At 60.4% G+C, this 21937-nt stretch overlaps 2 protein-coding genes across 5 annotated transcripts; one reads left to right on the top strand and one right to left on the bottom strand.

Moving 5' to 3' along the window:
• Window positions 1-303: 303 nt before the first annotated feature.
• APBA3 (amyloid beta precursor protein binding family A member 3) lies at window positions 304-14745 on the bottom strand. Of its 4 annotated transcripts, none has more exons than XM_067557268.1 (11): window positions 14559-14745; window positions 11380-12622; window positions 10748-10787; window positions 9306-9451; window positions 7960-8046; window positions 6853-7011; window positions 5991-6155; window positions 5369-5581; window positions 4515-4634; window positions 3659-3799; window positions 304-2625 (listed from the first exon to the last, which is right to left on the bottom strand). In XM_067557268.1, exons 2-11 carry the CDS (start codon window positions 12517-12519, stop codon window positions 2554-2556), a joined length of 2283 nt encoding a protein of 760 aa, XP_067413369.1. In that variant the 5' UTR covers window positions 12520-12622; window positions 14559-14745; the 3' UTR covers window positions 304-2553. The 4 variants fall into 4 exon arrangements, with proteins under 4 accessions (XP_067413369.1, XP_067413377.1, XP_067413396.1 ...); XM_067557276.1 differs by having other exon boundaries at window positions 11380-12576; XM_067557295.1 differs by lacking the exon at window positions 14559-14745 and adding an exon at window positions 13841-14356 and having other exon boundaries at window positions 11380-12576.
• A 2903-nt stretch (window positions 14746-17648) lies between these two features.
• On the top strand, window positions 17649-20932 carry MRPL54 (mitochondrial ribosomal protein L54). The gene is made up of 3 exons (XM_067554177.1): window positions 17649-17925; window positions 19085-19241; window positions 20592-20932. The coding sequence occupies exons 1-3, from the start codon at window positions 17826-17828 to the stop codon at window positions 20722-20724; spliced, it is 390 nt and encodes a 129-aa protein (XP_067410278.1). The 5' UTR covers window positions 17649-17825; the 3' UTR covers window positions 20725-20932.
• The last annotated feature ends 1005 nt before the right edge of the window (window positions 20933-21937 follow it).

Genomic DNA, 21937 nt, shown 5'->3' with positions numbered 1-21937 from the left:
GCGGGGGAGGGAGAGGGGGTGGATTTGGCCCAGGGCAACGAAACGCAGGGCAGCAAGGCTGAGTGTGCTCTGCAGAGGAGAGAAGCAGCCTCCCTGCGCCCAGCCCCTGAGCTGCCCCAGCCTGGCAGCTGAAGGGAGCCGAGACTGGGCTGTTGGCACTTCTCTGCTGTGCTGGCTGCCGGCTCTCCTCAGCAGCCTTTCCCGCCCTGGAGCCATGCGATGGGGCACCGTTCTCGCACAGTCCTGCACATACGGGACAGACGGATGGTCCGAAAAGCCCGGCCTGAGACGGCGAATGCCAGGACACGGTGCTCACTGAACCCAGCGTCCGTCCCTGAGCCGGTCGCCCCCAGCTTCTCCCGCAAGGCTCCTAGTGTTAGCCATGGAGCTAGCATCCGCAGCACCAACCACCTGGCTCCCAGTCTCCTGCTTGGCCCTCTGCGTGGAACCTATTTGCCACCCTGGGCCCAGGACCCTCTCGCCAGGAAGCCCAGCGTAGGCCTCAAGCCAGCAGCCTCCTCACTTCCCAGCTTGGTGCAGCTGCCGGTGGGAGGGAACTGAACGGGGCGCAGCCACTCCCGTGGGTTTTACAGCCGCTTAAGTGACACGTGGAGGAGATGGGGGCTGCGGCGGGGGCTAGGTTACAGACACCGCACGTTAGGCATCTGGCTGCTGGTGGCCTCTTTGGGACCAAGGGCCAGGTGACCACTGGGCCCCAAACCTCCCGACTCTGGGAGGTCCAAGGCATCCCTCCCCGAGGCTGGAGTGAGGGCGAGCTGTGTGCAGGGGTAAAGGGACACACTGAACAGCTGCTCGCCTTCCCCAGCGCTGGGCTCTTCCCTGCACCGCCCCTGCAGGAAGTGGGGGTCTCAGCTGGCACTCCCTGGAGCAGGTCCCAGGGCCCCGCGTGCCTGCAGCGCCCTCCTCCCACGGCCAGGCGATGGCATTGAACTCACCCAGTCAGTCCGAGACCCGTCACTTAAACAGCCTTTATTCTTACATCAGCCTCCGCTCCAGGTTAAAACCCCAGCCCCCGAACTCCTGGTGCTTTACCTCAGTACAGGAGAGACAAGGGGGGTGAGCAGAGCTGTGACTGGCCCAGCTTCTCTCGGCCAGACATTGATCCAGCCTCACCCACCTTGTGTCTTGGGCTGGGCCCACCGCTGTGATGAACTGGGGGGTGAGCGGGCCAGCCCCAGCCATGCCTACCCTGTGTGCGGGAACGGCTGGCCCAGGGCAGAGGGATCCTTCCTGGGGCAAGGGGCCCCTTTCTCCTGTGCTCCCGCCAGCCATTCCCCCACGCCCAGGGGTGAGGTGGGGGCACAAGCCAGGCCCTGGCGTTAGACCCATCTCAGAGCAGGCTCAAGTTGCTCCTGCAGCTTCCCTTTACCTTGAGGCTCCCCGCCTGGGCTGTGAAGGCAGCAGAGGCTGGTTTGCAAACATGAATCCAGCTCCCACATCAGGGGCTGCAGGCCCCGCCCTGGTCCCAAGGGCCGGGACGTGGGCGAGAAGTGGCATTAACAAGGCAGCAGTGGAAAGCAGAGGCACTTTCCCCTCACATCACAGCAGGTCCAAGAGGGGCCTTGTTCCTCTGGGCAGCCTCCTCCCGTCGGCCTGAGCTGGGCGGCACCGAGTGTGGGCGGCAGTTTGAGGGGCCCTCTGAGGCTGACAGGACTGGAGGGAGGGTGCAGCCGTGGCTAGGCCAGTGTGCAGGCCAGTTGCCTCCCCTCTCCCCCCGCCAGAGGCACGGCCGGCTGTCCGGCAGACTCAGCGCCTCAGCCGGGATCTCCCACTGCAGGCCGTGAGGAGAGGCATAGGGCGTGGCACTGGCGCACCGTCGCGCTGGCAGCCCAGCCAACCCTCCATCTCTGCCCACGCAAACCCCGTCCCCCGCGCGAGAGCTGGGCTGCCTGGCACAGCGATGCCGCCAGAGGCACTGCAGAATAAGGCCCCGGGAGCGCACCCGTTGCGGATCGGCCGCTGCCCTGGTACGGCTCCAGCACGACGCACCGAGCACAAGATCCCTTCACACCCAACAGCCCGGGCAGGGGCGACTCCGGAACAACCTGAAAACTCCTGGGCTGACCCAAGGAATAGACCCAGCCAGCCACGGGCACAGGGCCAGCGGAGCAAAGGAAGCAGCTTGCGTTCTCCAGGGCCCGCTCCGTCAGTAAGGCACGGGATCTGGGTTGTGCGGAGCAGGCGACTCTGAAGAGCGGAAGGGCTGAGCAAGCGGAGACCAAGGAATTTGGGTCCCTGTCTGAGTGTGAGACACACAGCTAAGGCCGGTGCAAAGCCCCCTCGTGTGGTGAGGCCAGGCAAAGCAACTCCAGAAAAGACCCAAGTGTGTCCCTGCGTGAAACAAGAAGTGGCAGGATCTGGCCCCCCAGCAGGAGAGAGGTGAACGAGGCTGGGAGGCCCCGAGGGAACGGGAGGCGCGGCTCGTCCTTTCCTACCCAGCTCTGGCCCTGCGGGCAGCTCCTGCCAGCCGGAGTCCCACAGCTGGTGCGGGGGCAGATTGACAGCCGGGCGTTTAAATGCAAACTCCGTCCTTCAGAGGAAGCTGGGCTGCTCCTGGCCAGTCAGTAGCCGGTACGTGGAGGCCGGCATGGTCTTGATGTGGACCTAGCAAGAGAATGAATCAGCTGGGAGAAGGCCAGTCAGACACTCCCACGTGGGTGCAGGAGCCCCGCTGCAGCTCCCCAGCACCTGCCCTGGGAGAAGGACCCAGGGCAACGCTTTCCTGATGACGCGTGGATCCCATGCGAGAGACACTAAAGCACTTTGTGTGTCTACGTACTGGCTGCACATGGCAGGAGTTATTTCTCCCTCTGCTGAAATGCAGCCACCTCTGGGGTGGAGCTGAGCCCCTGGTTTTCACTGGGCACAGCTACCCTTGCATAAAGCAGGTTAGGGCAGCACGTGGAGTTTCTTGCCCAGGCCAAGGGGCGAACTCGAGGGCCGGATAGAAAAGACCAACAATTCTCAGCAGAATCCTGAACGCACCCAGGCCGGCGGGCTGGGGCTCCCAACACGAATCCATGTTAACCCTCTGCACTGGTAGGTCCCATGGAGCCTGAGCTGCCACCTGCCTGCCCCTGGGGTCAGGGATGGTCTAGGGTAAATAGCCATCATGGGCCACTCCAGGCAACGGATCTCAACGGACCCTAGTGCAGCCCCAAAGCCCCCTTTGGCGGGTAGCGTTGGAGAGCGAGCCCTCTCCTCCGAGACCGGCTTGGCACCACCAGGAGCCTGGAGGGAGGGGGAATCCCGAGCCACCATTTCCTACAGCACCTGCAGTTCCCTAGGGAGCTGCGCCGACCTGCGGGGGGTCGGGAGGGGGGAAGCGGGAGCTGCGTCCCTCCCTAAGAAAGGGGCAGTGGGGCTGGGAGGTAGGCTTCGCTCCGAGCGTCCGTCCCCTGCAGTGTAGCAGGTGCAAGAGGTGTCAGGCTGCTGATCCTCTCCCCAGCAGCAGGCACTGCATGCAAAGCAGGACTGGGGGCAGGGAGAGGCAGTCCCATGTCAGCACCCCCTCCCCAAAATAAATGGGACAGAAGGTTCAGGGGCTGTCTGCCCCATGTCAGCCCCACTCCCCCCAACAGGGCAGGGGGCCTGCACAGCCCCACTGGGCTCCCTGGCCTCGGCCCGGCCCGCTCACCTCGCTGACGGCCTGCGTGAGGATCTGGATGATCTTCTCGTGCGCCGTGGCCACCACGCTCTGCCCGTTGATCTCGATGATGCGATGACCCACGCGGATGCCGCCTCGCTCCGCGATGCCCCCTCGGATCAGGCTGCAGATCTGAACAGCGGGGCCGGGGGGGGCGGCTGGTGAGAGCAGCTCAGCCCCCGCCTCCCCCAGCGCCCCATCCTTCGCCGTCTCGGCAAGCAGAGCAAATCTCACCCACCCCTCCCCACCCAAGGCGCTCGCCTGCCAGGTCACACCAGCCCCAGCGCCCCTACTGCTCGCTCTGCTCCGGGGTCCCCTGCACCCGGGTCCAGCCTGCAGGCTCAGCATCCGTCGCTGCCAGGGGAGCTGGCGCTCAGCCCCCTGCAGGATTGGCCCCTGGAGGCAGCAGGGCCGGGTCAGCAGAGTTACGGAGCTGGGTCAGAGCAATGGGAGAAGCTGGGCCCAGGGTCCTGGCATGGGGAGGTCACCCTGGCAGCTGCCATGGGGGGAGGGCGAAGGGAGACAGTCTGTGGGGTGCTGGGTGCGGCGCGGTGGGACTCACCCCCCACTCCCGACACCCTGCATCGAACCAGCCCCGTTGCTGCCCGCTGGGAGCAGAGATCCCCTCACTCTCCTGGGACTAGAGCCACGGGGGCCACGGGCCCTAGCGCTCCTCGGGGGCGGGAGCATCTCCCTCAGCTGAAGCGGTGCAGGCCAGTGAGCCTGGAGCGGAAGGGTCTGAGCTCTCGGCCCAGGGGCTGAGTCTGTGCTGGCCAGACGGCCCCTGGCCCTCCCCCCTGCAGCCCCCCGCACCCCAGGTCCTGCCCCTCTGGCGCCCGCGACTCACAACGCCGTCCTCCACGCAGAAGCCCAGCGGGTACTTGGAGTCGGGCCGGTGGATGATCGCCGTGGTGACGGGCGGGCAGTGCACGATGTTCAGCGTCACCTCGGTCTGCGGTTTCAGGTCCTGCCAGGGGCGGGCGGGTGGGAGAGGCTTGTTAGCGCCGCAGGGGGCAGGGGCCCACAGTGGAGCCGCCAGGGAGACAGGGGCAGCTTTACACCCACGGGGCCCATGACATCGCCTGGGGCCACGCCGGGGGAAGGGAGGGCAGAACTGAACACGGCCACTGAGCTTAGCGTGCCTGATGCAGGGGGGGTCGAATTACCACACCCCTTTTACAGGCGGGGAAACTGAGGCACAGTCTTGTCCACAGTCACACGGAATGTCAGGGAAAAGAACCCAGGACTCTGAGTCCAACTTGCTCTGCTCTAACTTCTAGGCCATGCTGCCCTCTCCTCCCCGCACCCGGGCCCCAGTACAGGTGTGCTCCCCACACTGGGCATTGCTGGGCTTGCCCGTTCTCCATGCAGGGATCCTTTTCCCTAACACCAGAGCCAGGGCTGATCCTTGAAGTACTTCCCCTCCCCCGGTGTCACACAACGGAGTCACTCCTCCCGCAGGACACTGGGAGCCAGGACTCCTGGGTTCCCTGCTGGCTGGGCTAGTCTGGAGGGTCCCTCAACGCTGAGCACAAAGAGCTGAGCATCTCTGATGGAAAGGGGGCTGCCATTGCTGATTGAGGAACCCAGGAACCGGGCCTGGGTCCCTCCCACCTCCCATTGCCCCCTCTCCACTGTCCCCCCTGCCCCACCCCACTGTCACCCCCCCCAGCACGCCCCACCACCCCGTCCCCTCCTCACCCGGATGATGCTCTGGCACATGCTGAGGGGCAGCCCCACCAAGCTGGTCCCGTTGACGGACATGAGCCGGTCCCCGATGCTCAGCTCCCCGCACTTCTCCGCAGGGCCCCCGTGCATGAGGTTGGCAATGACCACGGTGGGCAGGATGGAGCCCCAGCCCGACTCCACCACGGCGACGCCCAGGATCTCCCCCTTCTGCTTGCGGATGCAGACCTGCGGGCAGGGCAGCGCGGGCGGCCCGGTCAGCCCAGCGGGCCCACGGGAAGCCTCAGGGCTAGCAGGCCGGCGAGGAGAACGGCCCACGCGGCCGGGAGCTCGGGCTACGGCAGGCAGCAAGAGGACGGGGTGGCTCGCGGCTCCTCCGGGCCCAGGCAGCAGATGGGCGCTGGCACTGGGGGCGAGGCGGAACCACAGCGACGCCAGTCACCTGCCCCGCCCTACCGGAGATGTTGCAGGGAGCGGGACGAGGGCGCTGGCCTCAGGGGAGCCCCCCCAGGCCGAGCTCCCCCAACACAGCGCTGGCCGTTCGCAGCACAGGAGGCTGCCGCAGACACCAGCAGGAGGCGCTCGGTGCAAGGGAACCCGTCCCACCCCCATCCCCGCCCCCGCCGGCGGCTCTTACGTCCTTGCAGTTCTCCTGCTTGGAGAAGTGGGCCAGGTCGCCGTTGTGCAGCTCCTGGCTCTCCGGGGCGCTGATGTGCTGGCTGGGGTCGATGCCGCTGGCCTGCAGGAACTGCTGGTAAGCCACGCTGAAGGCCTGCCCGATGGCCCGGGCGAGCAGCTGAGCCTGCAGGAGGAGGTGCCCGGAGGTTACCCCGGGCAGGTGGGCGCCAGGCCCTGAGTGCCTGTGGGGCCGGCACCAGGGACGGGGCTCCCTCGCACCCACCACCTAACACCCTTCACAGCGCCAGAGGACCAAAGCCAACCCCTCTGCCAGCCCGACGGCCTGTCCAGGGGCTACTGTAGCTGCAGAGAACCTGGGATGTATTTTTGGGGGGGACGCAGACACCTCCAGCCCCCTCTATGGCACAGATACCCCTGTGCCTCTCCCCTCCCCTTCCCCATCCCCTGGCTGGCACAGAGACCCCCCACCTGGCCAGGGCTCTCTCTACAGCACAGACACCCCCACGCCTCTCACCTTTCCCACCAGGCCCAGCCTTCTCTACATTACAGAGGACAACCCACCCTCAGGTGGCAATTTTTACTGTCTCTGAGCTGGACCCGAGCCCGTTTGGGACCCAGGACAGTTTGAGATGGGGTGAATGAGCTCCCCCAGCCCCCACGCACAGGTACAAGGCCCAGCACCGTGGTAGGGCGAGATGCTGCTGAAACGCCTCAAGCTGAGAACCTCCAGCTCGTGACATCTACCGGACCTTGGGTAGGATTGGAATCCGGAGCTCCAGGCTTGAAGCCTGTCTGAAGCTCCGCCCCAGGCCCCGCGCGGTGCCCTGCCTCCTGTCCCGCCCCACCGGGGCCAGACTCACGTCAGCGGAATGGAAGACGTGGCAGATCATCTTATAGAGTCGCTTCTCCCCCGAGGCGTCTGCCCGCCGGGGCAGCTTCCTGCGCGCCATCAGCACAATGATGTTCCCGATGTCCGCGATATACGAGATGGTCTGGAGCGGATGGTCCATCATAGCCTCCTGGGGGGTGGGGAGGGGATGAGAAATTCAGGGTTCACCTACCCTGCTGGTCTCTGTGGACAGCTGGAGTTCCAGCAGGATTATGGGCGCACAGGCTCCAAACAAGGGAAGCTGATTAATTAAGAGGAGGCAGGGTTCTTATGCGGACTGTTGAAAACGCGGTGGCATTGGTGGTTATTTCACTCAAATGCCAGACAAACAGTGGGGAGAACACCCATCTGAGTTAAAGGTTGGACACTCTTTCAATCAGGAGCTCCCAATCCACTCCTCTGGGTCCTGCAAGACCCCCAGCAAAGCCAGCAGAGACAAGATTTAACTGCACGTGCCCACGGGTTAGAAAGGAGAAAACGAATCCTGATCGGCTTCTCCATCCATCCCGTTACACTGCTGCAGCTCCTGATGCAGCCGAGGGAGACACTCGTGATGAGATTTACACCTGTCTTACGTCGATGTAATTTAGCTCTCTAATCAATCCATATAAACCAGGTTTAGATTAAATTAGTAGCATGAGCACAGGGCTCTGCACCAGTGCAGCTCTGAACCTAGAGCAGGCCTAAGGGACGCACAAAGACAATTGGTTTTCCCTTTACATGTAAACTTTTAACGGCTGCTGGGTCCACCCCAGAGGTGGCTGCATTTTGGCAGTGGCTGTGTGATTGCCACTGATGCCATCTGTAGGATCTTCCAGGAGGAAAGGCCCCTTTCTCAGGGTAGGGTCACAACCCAAGGATGCCTGCCCCACGTGCAATCACGTTTCAGTGTAATTGGCATGGATTCACACCCAGCCCGTTTCCTGCATGGGCCAAGTGCCCTGATCTGGCTTGGCAGGAGCAGGGTGCAGAGAAGGGGACATCCCCATTGGGGGGGGGAGAATTCTAACAGGAACAAGCCCAGTGTTCCTGGCAGAGGTGACCCATCCTCTGTAATGACGGCCCAGTTCCTACACACCTGTGAGTCAGCAGTCAGGACCTTGATCCTCTGCGTGGAGACAAACAGATCCACCTCAGTCATGGGCTGGGATTCCCCGTCCGGCGCCTGCAGCACAATAAGGGCAAAGCAACTCTGTGAGTGGTCACCAGTTGCCCCAGGGCAGAGGGTCAAAACAAGGGTCTTGGGATTCCTGGATTCTATTCCTAGCTCTACCTTGATTCTCTGTGTGACCAGGGGTGAGTCACTGCCCACTCTGTGCCTTGGTTTCCCCTCAAAGAGCAGTGGGTCTCCATGAACACGCAGTCTGGGGCGTTTGGAGAGGAGGGGAGGGAGATGGGTGGTGGGTTACTAGAATTCAGAGCCCATTGGAACACCAGCGCTGGAGCTGCTAACAGCAGCTAACGTTAACGGATTGGGTTTGCCCTGCCTCCCTCTACCTCATCTCCGAACAACTCCTGTCCAGAGCGCCCCGCAGTGAGGACTTTACAGACAGCCTGCACAGGAGGAATGGATCAGCCTCTTTTTACAGGTGGGGAAACTGAGGCACAGAGGCCAGACCTTGCCTAGTGTCGCCCAGTGGAAGAGGTGGGATTGAACTCAGGTCTCCTGACTCCCTGGCCTATGTTTTGACCACTGCTTCCTCCCCTCTCTGCATCCCACTACTGGAACCCTGTTCAAGCCTACCCCCTCCACCGATCCCCACACAGCCTTCCACCCAGCCTCACGCCTTCCAGCTGCGCCCAGCTGCAGACAGACCCAGGAGCGAGCGGCTTTCACTGCTCTTCACGCCCACTCCCGGCAGCCTACAGGTCGGAGCGTAAACAGAGCTACAAACGCAGGGGGACGTCAGCAGCACCCTCTTCTGGAGCGCGGCCTGGGCGACAGGGGGAACCCTATTTTTTCACCCCCTATCAAAGCCCAGCTGCTGACGGCAATGGCAGGGGTGGGTGAGAACGTGATGCGAACGCAGGCACCAGCTGCACCCGGCCCACAGCAGCCGAGGGAACGGACGAGGATCGAGCTTTCGGGGCCTGCTCTCCCCTCCACTCGCTGTCGCATCTGCTGCTAGGAACCGCCACACCAGGCCAGCCCAGTTAGCCCCGGTGCCTGCCTGCAACAGAGGCCCAGAGCGGGGAGGGCAGAGAGCAGAGGCGGGTGCATGCTGTGTTCTGTGCATGGGAGAGGACTCCTCCCGTGGCTGCATCAATGGGGGCACCCTGACTAACGCCAGCCAGGGGCTCATCTCAGCAGCCTTTGCCCACGGGGCTGGATGCTACCGAAAAGACGCAGGCTGCAGCGCCACACCGATGGGACCGGCTCGCACGGACAGACGACCGCCCAGCGCACCCGGCGCCCTCACCCACCTTTATCCGGTCCATGGCCTCCTGGGCCTGCGCCATGCGGACACTGGTGGGGGGGTTCCTCTCCGAGACCAGCTGTGTGGAGCCCAGATACTTCGCTCCGAAGATCACTCCGTCCAGGAGATCCTCCGGCTCGCAGGGGCCTGGCACTGAGAAGCCCATGGGAGGCGTCAGCAAAGGCAGAGCCCCTCACAACTCCCCCAAGGCCAGAGACACCGGGCTGGAGCCAGGCCCAGCTGCTGCTATCTGCAAGGCAGGCCTGGTCTCTCTCAGTGCACTTTTATCCTGGGGCCCAGGTTATCCCAGGCCTCGGCAGTGCCTGATTCCTCTCTCGCTCCCCCTATTAAAAGCCAGAGCAACCCTGGAGCCCCGGCATCCCTGCTTCCCATCCCTCCCCAGCATAAGCAAGATCAGCCCCAGCCATGCTGCTGCTTCCCATCCCCCCAGCATAAGTGAGATCAGGCACGGTGCCCCCTGCTCCACGGACCTGACCCCCCCGGGGGAAAAAGGACAACGAGTGCCTCTCTGCATGGGCGGCAGCCTCTGCCTCTGGGGAGCTGGGATCAGCACCCCCACCTTCACACAGGCACAGCGACTGGCCAGGCCTGGGCAGCAGGGCCGGGGCACAGCAAGGGCTGGCAGGTGGCTGGGCCGGAGGAGCGGCATGTGGCACCAGAACCGGGGCCAGCCATGGTTTTCATATGCCTCCCAAGGCAGCTGTCCATCACACCCCACCTTTCAGCACCCATCGGTGCTGCCCCGTTCCGAGGGGCCCAGCCCCCCAGGGGCAGCTGCAGGGGAGATGGATCCAGCCCCAGCCTATGTCCAGCATCACCTGCTGCCCCCTTCCTTGGGGCTGGGAATGCCAGGCCCCTATGGCATCTCCTCATCGTGCACGTGCTGTTGGGAGGCACCACGCTGACAGCCCCCGAGGCTGACGGCACCGACAGTGGCTGGGCAAGCGCCCCCGGACCCCCACCAACACACCTGAGCCGGAGCGACCCCCTCCACGGGCAAGAAGGGAGCTCAGCCTCCTTGATCCCTCTGCTGCAGCTGCCCTGGGGGACCCGTCACACACAGCTGTGAGAAGGTTTACACAGCATGGGGACCGGACTGAGACCCCCCAAACTCATTTCACACAGGCCACAAATGATCATTCATGACTAGAGCAGGATTCGAACCAGTGTCCTCAAGCTGGCCTTGCTCACAGGACTTGGCAGCCTGAAAGCCTTCCTCCCCTGAGCCAGGGCAGTGATAGACACGTGCCCCTTTTTGTAAATACCCCCCCTCCCCTCCCGGGCTAGCCTGCCCTGCCCTGCACTAAGGACACAGCACCCGGCAGAGGCTGCCACCCGCACCACGGCCCATAGGCTGGTGGTCAGAGCAGGGGCGGGGAGGCAGGACGCCTGGGTTCTAGCACGGTTACAAGCGGACGAGTCGCTCACCCTCTTTGAAGACCGGATAGGACGCCAGGGATTCTTTAACCTGCAAAGCGATTGTCAGAGCAGTGAGTGTTAGCGCCCGGGATGCCTGCTGCCTGCCTCCAGACCTGGGCACCCCAGAGCCACTCTCCCCACGCCAGACACTCTGGCGACAGTCCTGTCTCAGCGCGAAGGGGTCGGACGTGCCAGTCTCCCGTGCACCAAGCGGAGAGCAAACCACATCCCCGGGCCCTGCGAGGGTCCAGACCTGCCCCTACCAGGGCTCTGGGCTTCTGCGGCCGCCCTCGGGAACGCCTCCCCCGCACCCCACACACGTCAGGGAGCCAGGGCAGCCGCTGTCTGCATCCTGCTCCCCTTCCCCGCCCGGCCCGGGGGCGGCCAGCAACGACCCTTGCGCCGGGGGCTGACCCCCAACCGCCCCGTGTGGCTGTCATCATGGGGATCTGTTAGAGCGCTCGGCTCCCGGCCTGCCATCCGGACGTCCCTCAGAGCCCCACCCGATCTCAGCACCCCCGGGCTATGCAAACCCCCTGGCTAGGTGGCCCAGAGCCCATCTTCACCCGGCCCCCCCCCCTGGGTGCCCTGGGCCAGCAGACCCCCAGCCAGGCCCTCCCTGCAGCACGCCACGCACTCACAGCTGTGCTCCCGTCGGGGAGCCGCTCTGGGCCCTGGCCGGGAGCTGGGGACATGGCCACCCACGGGGACTCTGGGGAGCTGTCCCGACTGCCCGGGGACACGCAGGCAGAGTCTTCCTCACGGGCTCCCCGTCTCCGATACCACCGGCAGGAACCTTCTGTCTGTGAGCTGCCCAGCTCCTCCACCTGCACAGCCTCCGGGCACTCTTGGCACGGCAGGACCCCCCCGTCGGTCCCGGCCAGGACGTCTGACCTGGCCAGGGGGGTCTCTTCACTGGCCTCCGCTGGGAGCCCCCCCTCGTGGCACAGGAGGCTCAGCAAGTCCGCCCGGTCAGCCTCGGCGAAGAGCAGGCCGTGGCTCTCCCGGCTCCTCCGGGAGCGGGCGGGGCGCTGAGCGTGGCAGGGCGGCATCGCCAGGCCTCTCCCCGTGGCGATGTGCAGCAGGCAGGGGCGGCACTCGCCCGGCAGGCCCCGGCAGTGGCCCAAGGCCCGTTTGTGTGGAGGTGCCGCGTCTCCCCCAAAGGGGCCTGCGCCGCAGTCTGACGCCAGCAGTGGGTCGTCCTCCGCGGCAGGCGAGTGGTCGCAGAAGCTGGGGCTGAGGGTCTGGAGCTGGGCGAGGAGGCCCTGGATCTCAGCCTGGTCGGCCTCCTCCAGGCTCTCGGCCCAATCCTCCCTTCCCTGGGGGGGCTCGGCCTCTAGCTCCTCATCCAGGTCCATGCAAACCAGCTCACTCTGCTCGGTGCTGGCCGGGGCCCTGAGACAACCCGCCGCCCAGCGGGCCCCCTCGGGATTCCCTTCCCAGTCGCCATCGCCCCCAGGTGCTGCGGCGTCACCACGTGCTTCCCCAGCCGCCTGGAGGTCTGAGTCCACAGCGGCTGACGAGCTGGGGGTCTGCAGGCCCCTCAACATGCTCCCCACGCTTTCGGGGACAGTCGGCTCCTCGGTGGCTGCACTGAGGGACAGCTCGGCGGCAGCGGCAGAGGAGTTAAGGTCGGCGCACAGGGCACGGAAGGGGGACCCGGGCTGCTGCAGGCTGTGCAGGCTTTGTTCAGAGGCCTTTGGCGAGGCCCCTTCCTCCAGGTCCATGGCTGGAGGCTCCAGGCGCTCCCCTGCAAGACTTGCGTCGCTTTGGATGTCCATGCTGTTGTCCGTCGTGGTCGCTCCTGCCCATGCAGGGAAGAGGAAACTCTCCCTACACTGAGAACAGACGGAAAGAGGCGTTCGAGGTTAGAGATGGGCAGGGCTGAAACAAGAGCAGAGACAGATTCCTAGATCAGATCCTGACCAGAGCCACCCTGATTCACACCCGCAGAGGATCCAGCCCCGTATCTTCTGGATGGAAAGAAGCAGCAGAGATGGGGGAGGGCTGGGTGAACCAAGGCATCGGCTAAAACTGTCCTGTCATCGAAACAGGCATGGGAGCCGAAAGGAGCAGCAGTGTGGAGTCTCACACGCCACGGGCCGCAGGCTCAGGTCCTCTGCGGCAGTGAGGTACTGAAATCAATGACAGCAAGGTGCCTGCTGGCGCACAGACTTCGCTGGGCAAATCTGCAAAGTCACATCAGTCTCCCGGATACACTGCACACTCTGATCGTCAATGAGCAAATTCTCACACGTCCCTCCTCAGAGGCTGACCAATCTCAACGTCCCTAGTTTACAGATGGGGAAACTGAGGCACAGAGCTGTTAAGGCTGACATTTTGCAAAGGTGGCCACAGACACCGGGAGCGCAAGCTGAGACGCTGAGGGCCTGGTTGTTTCAGAGGTTCCCACTCGGCACTTCTGAAAGTCAGCCCCCTTCCAGCTTTCTCCGGTTGGGCACCCAGAATTAGTAGCCACTTGTGACAACTCTGCTCTCAGGGACTTGGCCGAGGTCAGGCAGTGAGTCAGCAGCAGAGCCAGGAACAGACCTCAGGAGTCCTGACTCCCGATCTGGTGCCCTGGGACCACATTGAGAATTCTAGTTTTAGTCCCCCTCCAAACATCTCCACCGTCCAGCTTCCTTGCCTGCAGTGGGGTTCCACCCCCTCTCTTGATACCACTGCAGGGAATCCAGCCCCAGGCTTAGTGCAGGATGCTCATAAAAAAAACCTACTTCTGAGGAGCTATTGTCTTCATCTCTGCTGGACCCAGAATCAGCCACCTTCCCTGGAGGGCAAGGATCCACAGGCCAAAGACGGATGTAAGCGGAAATGCTAGGAAGCCCCCTCAGATCCTAGCAGGACAAGGCTAGAGGTCAACATACACAGATCAGGGGCTGCTCTCTGTGTCTCCCCCAGCAGCTGTGCTGAGGATGCTGGGACCCAGCCTGGCCACGCACCCCCTCCCACTGCTGTGCCTACAAAGGCTGCTTCCTCTCTCTGTCTGGTTTAAGGTTGCACTCGATCGAAGTGTGGATGATCTGGGGGAGTAGAAATGTCATCGCCCCCCCACGCCGCGTCCTGCTCGCTCACACTGCTTACCTTGCATGTTAACTTCTAGCACACAAACAGGGAGGCCTCCTCCCACGTTCAGTGACACAGGCGTAAATCAGGAGTGAATCCACTGACGTCCACGGAGCTACTCCTGATTTACACCAGCATCACGGAGAGCCGTATCTGGTCCCATAGCCACAATTTAAACGTACAAAATTACACTCCTCCGGGACAAGGAGGTTTCATTAGATTGGTGAGTAAAACAAAGTAGTTAGTCCCCGATCTTGCACTCAGACCATTACAGGCCAGGGCTGGGGGAGGGGAAACAGGGCACTGACTTCAATACAGCTCCGACTGCCGGATCAGAGCCACCCGGGCAATAAAAGGTGGGCCACTAACTCTTGTGCCTAGGCTAGTAAGTGTTCAAGGCAATGTTACCCACTTTGTGTAGATGCCTTTCACAGCAGGACCAGCGAGCCACAGCCAGCAGCAGAGCCACCATTTACTAAACAGAAGGGATCACCCCATTCTGGGCCAAGACCTTCTCTGTTTGGCTCCTTTCCCCCAGCCCCAACTTTTGCATCCAACTTATTTTTCAAGCAACCTTGCCTTGAATCACTCTTTCCCCACAGCTGAAGACCAGGAAAGACCGACCCAGACCCCCCGGGGCAGTCACGGCACCTTTCACTATATGAAATGACCCAGAAGCAAGACGCGGATTAGCTACAAGTCTCCCTGCAGCTATGCACACATCTGCAAAACTTACTTCCAAGAAAGTTTCACCAACTCCCACAGAGGCAGTAATGCAGGCAGGAAACGGGGTTAGTTAACCCCTGGTGTGCTGGAATCTCCTCCCAGCCAGGCCCTTTCCTCTTGCAGGCAGCTGCCTTTGATGTGGCTGATGAGTTAAATTTCACTTGCTCCTGAGCAGAACATTGCTTCTGCCTCTCTCTCTCTCCCCCCTTCCATCTTCCTGTTGCTCTTCTCCTCCACTGAGCGTGTGCGGGCCCAAGAGCCTGCTGGGGGATGTAGTTTTGGTTTGGACACGGCGCCAGGCCCTAGAACTGCACTGCTCCTTCCCTGGCACTTGGAGCCGCAGAGGTGGTGGGGGAATGTAGTTCAGAGGATACAGTCTCTTCCAAATGCCTCCAGTCCTGCAGGATCCTAGGGCTGGGCAGGAACCCCACATGGGGTGGAAAGGGGTACACTTTACTGGGGCCCGGAGGCCCTATCCAGGCTGCAACCCTCATTACCATGAGTTAAAAATCCAGGCTAAATTGTAGATCATGCCTGAGGATATTTATAGAAACTTATTTCCCTGTATCTAATGTCCACATCTTGTGAGATTTGCTGGAGCCAATCAGAAGTAGTGTTAGAGCAGTCTCAAGCAATAAAAAAATCAAGACACTGACAGGATATAATCCCTTTATAATGACCAAAAAGTTACAAAATAGTCAGCAAACTTGTAGGGCTCTCAGGCTGGGTGTTGTGTTAAACAAAAATAGCAAAGGGGGTGAGGGGGCATTTTTCAGAAATGTAGAATACGTAACAGTCATTTCAGAATTCAAACTTTTTTCCTGGCTCATAAGATTGTCTGTCTGGGCCGAGGGATTGTGCTTTGTGTGTGGGAGGGGGCCCGTGTTACAAGTTTGTACTGGGCCCGAAAACATTATGCTTGGGCCCTGGGGCCGGAATCTAAAAAGTGGCAGCTTTGGTTTTGCTGCTTCAGCAGCATCTCCCAATCCTTCACTCGCAGCAATGTAAATCTAGAGGAACGAGTGAAATCCGTGAGAGGTTTTTTCCCCTTAGGCCCTAAATCCTGCAAAGTTGCGAGCAGGGGCCTAAATGTTCACATCTGCCTAAATCTCTTGAAGACTAACTGCAGTTTCCGCTCTTAAAATAGCATCTTGCATTATGGGGTCAAACAGCATGATTTAGTTAATTGCACTGGTATAATAAATATATAATAAGGCCCCCAGTCCTGCAGTCTCATTAGTACAGCTGGGTCCTGTGTCTGTGAGGAGCTGATGCCAAGGGGGTTCCTTATGGGTGGAGGGTCTGCCTAGGAGGCCGGATCAAGACTGGATGTTTTTCTAAAAGATCTGCTCTAGGCACAATTGTGGGTACATTCTCTGGCCTGTGTGGCACAGGAGGTCAGACTAGATGATCGCAGTCATCCCTTCTGGCCTTGGAAGCGATGAAAGCATTTATTGTTGATTGTTATTTATATTACTCCCATAGCACCATTTAAGAATTTTCTCCCAGATGAGACTGGGAGGGACCTTGGGGTTTTTCAGCTCCCTCTGTTTGCCTGCTGGGATCATCTGCACACGTCTCACCTAAACAATTCCCTGCCATTGCAGGGGCCTGGGGCATGGATGGCAACGTGGTCTCTCCCCTTCTCTGCCTGCGGCACGCAACAGTTTAGTCTCTAAAGCACTAAAATGCTTCGGTCTAACTGTATACAGGCAGTCAGGTGATCCGATCTCAGATCCCTTCTGGCCTCAGAGTCTATGAAGTGCAGTGAGAGGCCAGCGTCCTGCAAACCCTGTACTCCCATGACCTCCGAGGGGTCTGAACTTATTCCCACGCATATGTATTTGGAGGACACGGGGCCATGATTATTCCTAGCTAGCATCTTATCTGCATTGTTGTTCCAGTCCTGCAAGTGCTTATACACGAGTTGGCCCATTGATCTCAACGGGACTATACTGTATTCTTAGCAGTGGCATACTGAGGGGGCCATGCCCCAGGGCACTGGCCTGCGGGGGTGGCCATGCTGACTCCAGCTCAGACCTGCTGGTGGCCGAGGGCTCCTGCTGCAGGGGGAGCAAGCATCCTCCCAGCCCTTCTGCCCCCGGCACTGGGCACAATGAGGGAGCTGCGGGGAACAGAGCCCATCATGCTTCCCCCCCTCCCATCATTCCTGCTCCCAGCCACCTCTGCCTCCCCCACAGTGGGGGGGAGTGGGAAACGGGACTGCAGACACCCCCCCCTGCCACGGGGCGCTGCCGCAACGGGGGGGAAATGCAAATATTGGCCCCCAGATGTTGGAGGCCCATGGTAAGCCACTGATTCTGAGCAGTAAATGTTCTCACAAGTGCCAGTGTTTGCAGGATCAGGCTTTGGGGGCGTGTGTTGCTGAGCCATGAAATATGGTGAGTGGCTTAAAAATCATGAGATTTTCCAAAATAATAAATGGTAGCTTCTCTGTATTCGCTTGCTGGGTTCTGCACCTTCCGGGGGCCGTTTTCAAGCTCTCCCCTGCCACCAGGCGCTTGTAGCACTAGGCGCAATAAATGAAATAATAATGACTCATTAATGAAGGTGAGCTATAAGGTCATCCATCCCACTTGAGTATAATAACAGAGATATTCATAACCATGAAGGATGAAGGTGTTCTTGCCACTTCACCGTTAAGATTGCCCTGGAAAGTGCAGTTCAAGGAGAACGGTTTCAATCATCACTGTGACGTGTTACCCTAGATTCCACGGGCAGAAGGTCTGTTGTGATCACCTTCCTCTGACCTGCATCACACAGCCCAGAAACCTGCCCTGACATATTTCCTAGCGCGGATCTTTTAGAAGATCCGCCCTGCCCCGGGCCGAGTGCAGGCCCAATGCGACGTATGGACGGTGGCTGCGGATTAGTAATGAGCAGGTATTATCACGCCAGTATCAGGCTAATATTCCGCCTCCCCCCCGTGCAGTGACACTCGCACTGGGCACTGGGCACGGGCAGGATTCAGGCTGCGATCACTTTGCACGGGCAGATTTACCCGCGGATGAGGTTTAAAAAGAGACTTTAACTCCCCCCCCCCGCGGGCTGCGAGGCCGGGGAGCAAATCGACTACAGCTCCCGGCGTGCTCCGCTCGGCTCGGCTCTGCTCCCTGCTGCACGGCTCATCCCAGCCTGCACCAGGGCCGGGGCAGCAGCGGCAGCCGGCCCGGCCCAGCCCGGCAGTGAGCCGGCCAGTCCCCCCGCGGGGCGGGACCGGAGCAGCCCCGGGCCGTGCAGCTGGCAGCGGGCGCGGATGGCCGCCAAGGCGCTTGCCCGAGCGCTCCGGGCTGGGGGCAGCCTGGGCCCCGCCGCCGCCTGCAGGGTCCCGGCTCAAGGTTACGCCAAGAAAGCGGGTGAGCGACGCGTGCGGCTGCCGGGCGGTCTGGGGTGCGCTGAGCGGCGGGGACTCAGCGGAGCGCTCGCTGCTGGCTGCGCCGCCGGCGGGCTCCGCTGCCCTTCCTAGGACCCCCCCCCCGCCCGACTCCGGGCTTAGCTCGCGGGGGGGCCCTAGCCCGGCTGGCTGGGAGCAGGTGTCTTGGCGAGGGCAGAGGGGGCCCAGCCACGTGGCCCAGCCGCGCTGGCGATGGCCGGGCTCCCGCCACACGCCTGGAGCCCCCCCCGGCCGCTGAGATTTCACTGCCCCGGAGGGAGGGAGGGCTGCACCTGGGAGCCAGGACTCCTGGGTTCTGCTCCTGGTACCACCGCCAGCTCTCCGGCGAGTTTCTCTTTCCCTTGCCTTTTCCGGACCTCAGTTTCCCCATGTTGCAAATCCATAATACCGACCTCACGGGTGGAGGGGAGAGGTCGGATTGGTCCAGCAGCTGGAGCACTGGCCCTGGATTTCGGAGCGGTGGGTGCAGTCCCTCCTGTGTGACCATGGGAATGGCATCCTGGCTGCGTGCCTCACCTGTGAAACGGGGATCCATAGGCCCTCACTACCCCCCGGGGCATTGGGAAGATCAATACCCGAGCGATTGTGAGGTGCTCCTCTACGGGGGTGATCCTGTCAGATGAGTGCGGTAGATTGGCACCAGTTGTGCTGGGTGCTGAGGTCTTCACACCTGTGTTTGGAGTGGTGGGATGTTTAATATGCCCAGCTCCAGCTGCCCCCACAAGAGAGGCTCCTTGTTTTGCAACGACAGCCTGGAGTCTCGGGGAGAGACGGTGGCCCGAACTGCACGGCAGATGTCTGGATGTCATGGTGATGGGCACATCGGAAATTCATAGGATTCTGCTCCTCCTTGCCTTGCCGTGGGCCGGGGCTATGGGGAGTCCAAACTAGAGAATCCAGTGGGGCAGTTGTGGAGCATTTGGGGCTTTCACAGCCCATGGACGTGCCTCCAGAGCTGCTCAGTTGTGTAGTGAGTGGGTCTGGTCCCTGCCCCGCAGGAAGCAGAAATCGCAGATGGAGGAAGTTGGCAGAACCGTTGCTGCTCCCTGCGATAGTCCGGCATCTCCCTCCAGCACCAGTTCGGCCGGGCACCATGCTGACTTCTGTGCTTGTCTCTGCAGTGGCGAAGGCCAAAGGGAAAAGCCTCAGTAAGGAGGAGATGAAAGACCCAGAGGTGTGCAAAGACCCCGTGATGCTCACCACGCACGCCATAGGCGTGAACTACTACAAAGAGGGCCCGGAGGTGGCGCTGAAGGACGATGCTGAATATCCCCACTGGTGGGTGATGCCTGTATCTGCCCTCTCCCAGCCAGTATCTGCCCTCTCCCAGCCAGGAGAGACACATGGGGGTCTTGTGGTTAAAGCAGGGGACTGGGGGCTGCAGGGTTCCCCAACTGGCTCTGTCACTGACTGAGTGCGAGACCTTGGACCCAACTGTCCCAGCCCCTAACATGGGGTTATGCCCCAGGGGTACTAAGAGGGTCAAATCAGGATTATGAGATACATTGCACTGCACAGCTGAAAGATGATCCGGGGGGGAGGAGTTAGTTGTTGTGTTTGTGCAGTGCCTAGCACAATGGGGTCACGACTGGAGTTCCTAGGCGCTACTAGAAGAGAAATAAAAAACAAACAGAGCCGTCAGCCACTCTCTAAAGGTGCGCCCCCACACTGGTAGCCCTGCATTTGAGTCGATGTCTGTCTCTAGCCGCCTGCACGTCCAATGGCGTATCCCTGCACCCAAGGCCCCCTGCAGAACTGGGTGCTGTTTACTGGAGCAACTGAAACCCCATTACCTGTCTGTCAGGGGCTGCCCATGTTAGGGAAGGGGTGGAGCGGCTCTCCCTGTTCTGTGAATAAGCGATGGGATTTGGTTTCCAGGCCTGTAAAGCCCTAGCTCCTCTGACCGGCCCTAAATTCCCAGGGGAAGGAAGTAGGAGACTAGCTGGAATGTCACGAATGAGGGAGACCAGGCCCTGTTTTCCGAGGCCCCCAACCTGCCAGTGCTTAGTCCCATGTGTTTGGGATCAGGTCCTGTCCCACCCCATCTGTCAGGTGGGAGATGTGTAGTGTGGTGACCAGCAGAGCTGGGCAAGTCATGCGAGTTTTTGGTTTGCTGGTAATTCTGAAAAACGGGGGCGGAAATCTGTTTCAAATCAAACAAAACATTTTGTTTTGATCTTGGCTGTTTCTCAACTTGTTTTATTATTTAATGAAATGAAAGGGAAGTTGGAAATGCCCCCTCATTTTGCACTAAAAAAATCAAAGAATTTTGTTTAAAAAAGGTGGAAATTAAATGTGATTTCCCCCTACTCCCATCCAAAGCAATTTGGTGAAATCGATGTGAATTGGTGAAACTTTTCAATGTAGCTGAATCTGCATTTTCCCACCAAAAAAAAGCTTTGTGAAAAATTTGGCCCAGCTCTGGTGACCACGGCTAGCTCTGGGGAGTTTTAAGTTCTGGGGCGTGCTAGTTGGTGGTGACTGCATGAAGCAGGGAGCCAGCCAGGTACCCGAGGGACTGGAGATAGCAGATACTGGTAGGGTATTGACCTGTCCCATCACCTGAGTCAGGGCTGAGGGGTCCTGCCTGGCCTGGAAACTCACTCTCTCCTGTGCTTTGGTCCCTAGGCTTTTCCAGATGCACCTCGGCCCCCCCAAGAAACTGGAGGAGCTGGACCCCGAGACACCCCAGTACTGGAGGCACCTGCGGAAGCAAAACACCAAGCTCCGCAACAAACTGAGCAAGAACAAGAAGTTCTAGGGTGGGGAGAACCCCTACCCCCCTCTGTGCCCCTGGACCAGGGAAGGGTGCTGCACAGGGGCTCGAGGGGGGATTTGGACATGTCCTGTGAGACAGGAAACATGCAGCTGGGCAGTTTCCCTGAGCTGGGATCAGCTGGCCCCTCCGCCCTGCTAGGGTCTCTTATTTTTACTTTAAATACGACAATAAATCTCTGGCCGTTTCTGGACAGCGTTGGTGTGTCTGTTGTCTTGTTAACAAAACCGTGCATGTCTGCCTGGGCCACGGGGCCAGAGCATTCGCAAAACCAGGGCTCAAAACTTCATGCTGCTCCCTTTCCGTGGCATCCTGGGCATCGCTGTCCCCAGTGCTCCATTCAAGGGCTGAATCAGGGTGGGGGTGTGGAATCGAAGTAGTGGTACCCTCCCAAGCTCCACCCACAAGCCAACCTCCAGCCATTTGACACCAGTCTGAGATTCCACTTACAATGGATCTTCATAACGTAGTGCTTCCTCCTCTTTCTTGCTTTGATCTGAAATTTAAATTGGCTGTCATTAGACTTCAGAGTGAACAGTCCATTAGCTTAACAGAGGAGAAGGTTAAGGGGTGGCTTGATTGCAGTTTGTAAGTACCTAAGTGGGAACAAATATTTAAGAATGGGCTCTTCAATCTAGCAGCGAGAGGTCTAACACGATCCGATGGCTGGAAGTTGAAGCTAGACCAATTCAGACAGGCAATAAGGCGTAAATTTTTAACAGTCAGGGTAATTAACATAGGAATAATTTACCCAAGGTTGTGGTGGATTCTCCATCACAGCCAATGTTTAAATCAAGACTGGATGTTTTTCTAAAAGATCTGGTCCGGGAATTATTCTGGGGCAGGTCTCTGGCCTGTGCTGTGCAGGAGGTCAGACAGGAGGCCTTATCGCAAGGGTCCCTTCTGACCTTGGAATCCATCCATCTGTGAAAAAAAATGGACGGGCTTTGCAGAGCCTTGAACGGCTGTCACATGCTGCCGGCAGACTCAGGCTCTGTCTATGCTTACGGCAGCATGTGGAGTAGCAGGCGCGGCCCACCCGGCAAGCACCGGTTCACAGAGTGTAGAAGCTGAGATGTGTACAGTGGAGGGCAGGGCAAACCTGCCCCCTCCCCCAGGGCATGTCCCCCATGGGGCTGTCTACACACCCAAACGGTGCCTCCCACTGCTCCTTTTAGCAAAGCAGTGTCCTGCTACC

This window comes from Emydura macquarii, unplaced genomic scaffold (genome assembly GCF_026122565.2).
Source record: "Emydura macquarii macquarii isolate MOO-44397 ecotype Brisbane River unplaced genomic scaffold, CSIRO-AGI_Emac_v2 contig_306, whole genome shotgun sequence".
Taxonomy (NCBI): Eukaryota; Metazoa; Chordata; order Testudines; family Chelidae; genus Emydura; species Emydura macquarii.
Note: the sequence above shows the minus strand (reverse complement) of the source record. Positions and strands in the feature narration are given on the sequence as shown.